General features: G+C 41.5%; 1 protein-coding gene across 1 annotated transcript; it reads left to right on the top strand.

Moving 5' to 3' along the window:
• Nucleotides 1-6: 6 nt before the first annotated feature.
• LOC106779635 (cellulose synthase-like protein G1) lies at nt 7-1,256 on the top strand. Its single transcript, XM_014667789.2, has 2 exons — nt 7-266; nt 374-1,256. The coding sequence occupies exons 1-2, from the start codon at nt 57-59 to the stop codon at nt 839-841; spliced, it is 678 nt and encodes a 225-aa protein (XP_014523275.1). The 5' UTR covers nt 7-56; the 3' UTR covers nt 842-1,256.
• Nucleotides 1,257-1,681: the final 425 nt, after the last annotated feature.

The following is a 1,681-nucleotide window of genomic DNA, read 5'->3' as shown; positions in this document are numbered from 1 at the left end:
TTTACCCCAAAACGCCATGTTTCTTAGGGTGTGCCCCCACTGACATCAAAGAAGGCATGATTCAATTGGTTAAATGGTTGTCTGAACTTCTCTTGCTTGGTTTCTCCAAATATAGCCCTTTCACTTATGGATTTTCTAGCATGTCCATAATTCATTCCTTCACTTATTGCGTGTTCACAATGTCATCTCTCTCTTCTTTTTTCTTCATCTTGTATGGCATTGTACCTCAACTATGCCTCCTCAAAGGAATCCCTGTCTTTCCAAAGGTATATTTCCTGCACAAATATTGTCTTATTTTAGCTTGTAACACAATGAAGATAACTTTTTCTGTGACTTTGAAAATGAGAAGGTTTGATTGTTGATTTTATTACAGGTGACAGACCCTTGGTTTGCGGTGTTTGCATTTGTGTATGTATCCAGTCAGGTTCAACATTTGGTCGAGGTTCTTTCCGGGGAAGGGACTATATATATTTGGTGGGATGAACAAAGAATTTGGATTGTGAAATCACTCACAAGCATATTTGCAGTATTAGAAGCAATTAAGAAGCGGTTGGGGTTGAATAAGATGAAATTCGCCTTGTCAAACAAAGCTATCGACGAAGAGAAGATGAAGAAGTACGAGGAAGGTAGGTTCAATTTCCAGGGTGCAGCTGTGTTCATGGCTCCAATGGTTCTGTTCCTCATTATCAACATTGTTGCCTTCTTTGGTGGGATATGGAGAGTATTGAATGAAAAGGATTTTCAAGAAATGTTTGGTCAACTTTTCCTAGTCACCTATTTAATGGCTCTAAGTTATCCCATCCTTCAGGCCATAGTAACCATGAAAAGCAAGAGTGGTTAGTGAAATTTTGTCATAAATAATAAGCTCATTCAAGACTATGTTGCACTTGTATCTTAGAATCAAATTTCTTAATAATATATAGGTTTAATATCTTTAGTTGTCTCTATTTACGTGGGTTTTTTCCAGTTCGAGTCCCATCTTATTAGAATTTTCATTTGAATCTTTAAAAGTACTAATTTGAATCAATTGAGTTCCTGCCGTTAAATTAATTTAATAGAGTTAAATTTTTTATAAACTCAAACGTTGAAACCTCCAACTCCTTTGGTGTAAAGAAGCCATCCTTCGCAATTCCTTTGGTGTAAAGAAGCCTCCAACTCCTTCCTCTTCCTTCGTCTCGTACATGAAAACCTCGCGCACATCGTCCTTCAGCAACGACGTTCCCATCTCGGACTACAAGTGTTTCACCAGGCCCTTCAGGTAAATCCCGACGTAGCCGCAGTTTGCGTCGAACTCATTCTCGACGACGCTAAAGCTAGGCCAGTCGATTTCGGTCATGACGAGGGGGATGGTCTCGTTACCGGAAACAGCGAGAGCGGTGACAACGACATTGGCCATGACATCGAAGAGGTTGCAGCAGCGGACGCCGATGGTGAAGTCGTTGCAGAAGTTGAAAGGGTATTCGTGGAAGAGCGCGATGACGAGGGGGATCTCGGGGTTCAAAGGGTAGAGGTTGTAAGGCTAAAGGTTGATCCTGTATCCTGCAAGAATTGGAGGAGCGGACTAAAGAGTGTGATCCCTGGGAGTTCTTGAAACTGTGCCTTTGAGGGCGAGAACGAGGATGACAAGGCGATGTAGAGCTCTATTGAGATGGTGGTGATTTTGATAGGGCCAGAAGAAATG

The sequence above is a fragment of the Vigna radiata genome, unplaced genomic scaffold, assembly GCF_000741045.1.
Source record: "Vigna radiata var. radiata cultivar VC1973A unplaced genomic scaffold, Vradiata_ver6 scaffold_368, whole genome shotgun sequence".
NCBI classification, from domain to species: Eukaryota; Viridiplantae; Streptophyta; class Magnoliopsida; order Fabales; family Fabaceae; genus Vigna; species Vigna radiata.
This window is presented reverse-complemented; position numbering and strand designations above follow the sequence as displayed.

What these genes read in the sequence shown, in the direction of transcription:
- LOC106779635 (XM_014667789.2), top strand. Translation starts at nt 57, where the DNA reads ATGATTCAATTGGTTAAATGGTTGTCTGAACTTCTCTTGCTTGGTTTC. An exon ending in GAATCCCTGTCTTTCCAAAG is followed by an intron (nt 267 to 373) that starts GTATATTTCCTG and finishes ATTTTATTACAG; the next exon opens with GTGACAGACCCTTGGTTTGC.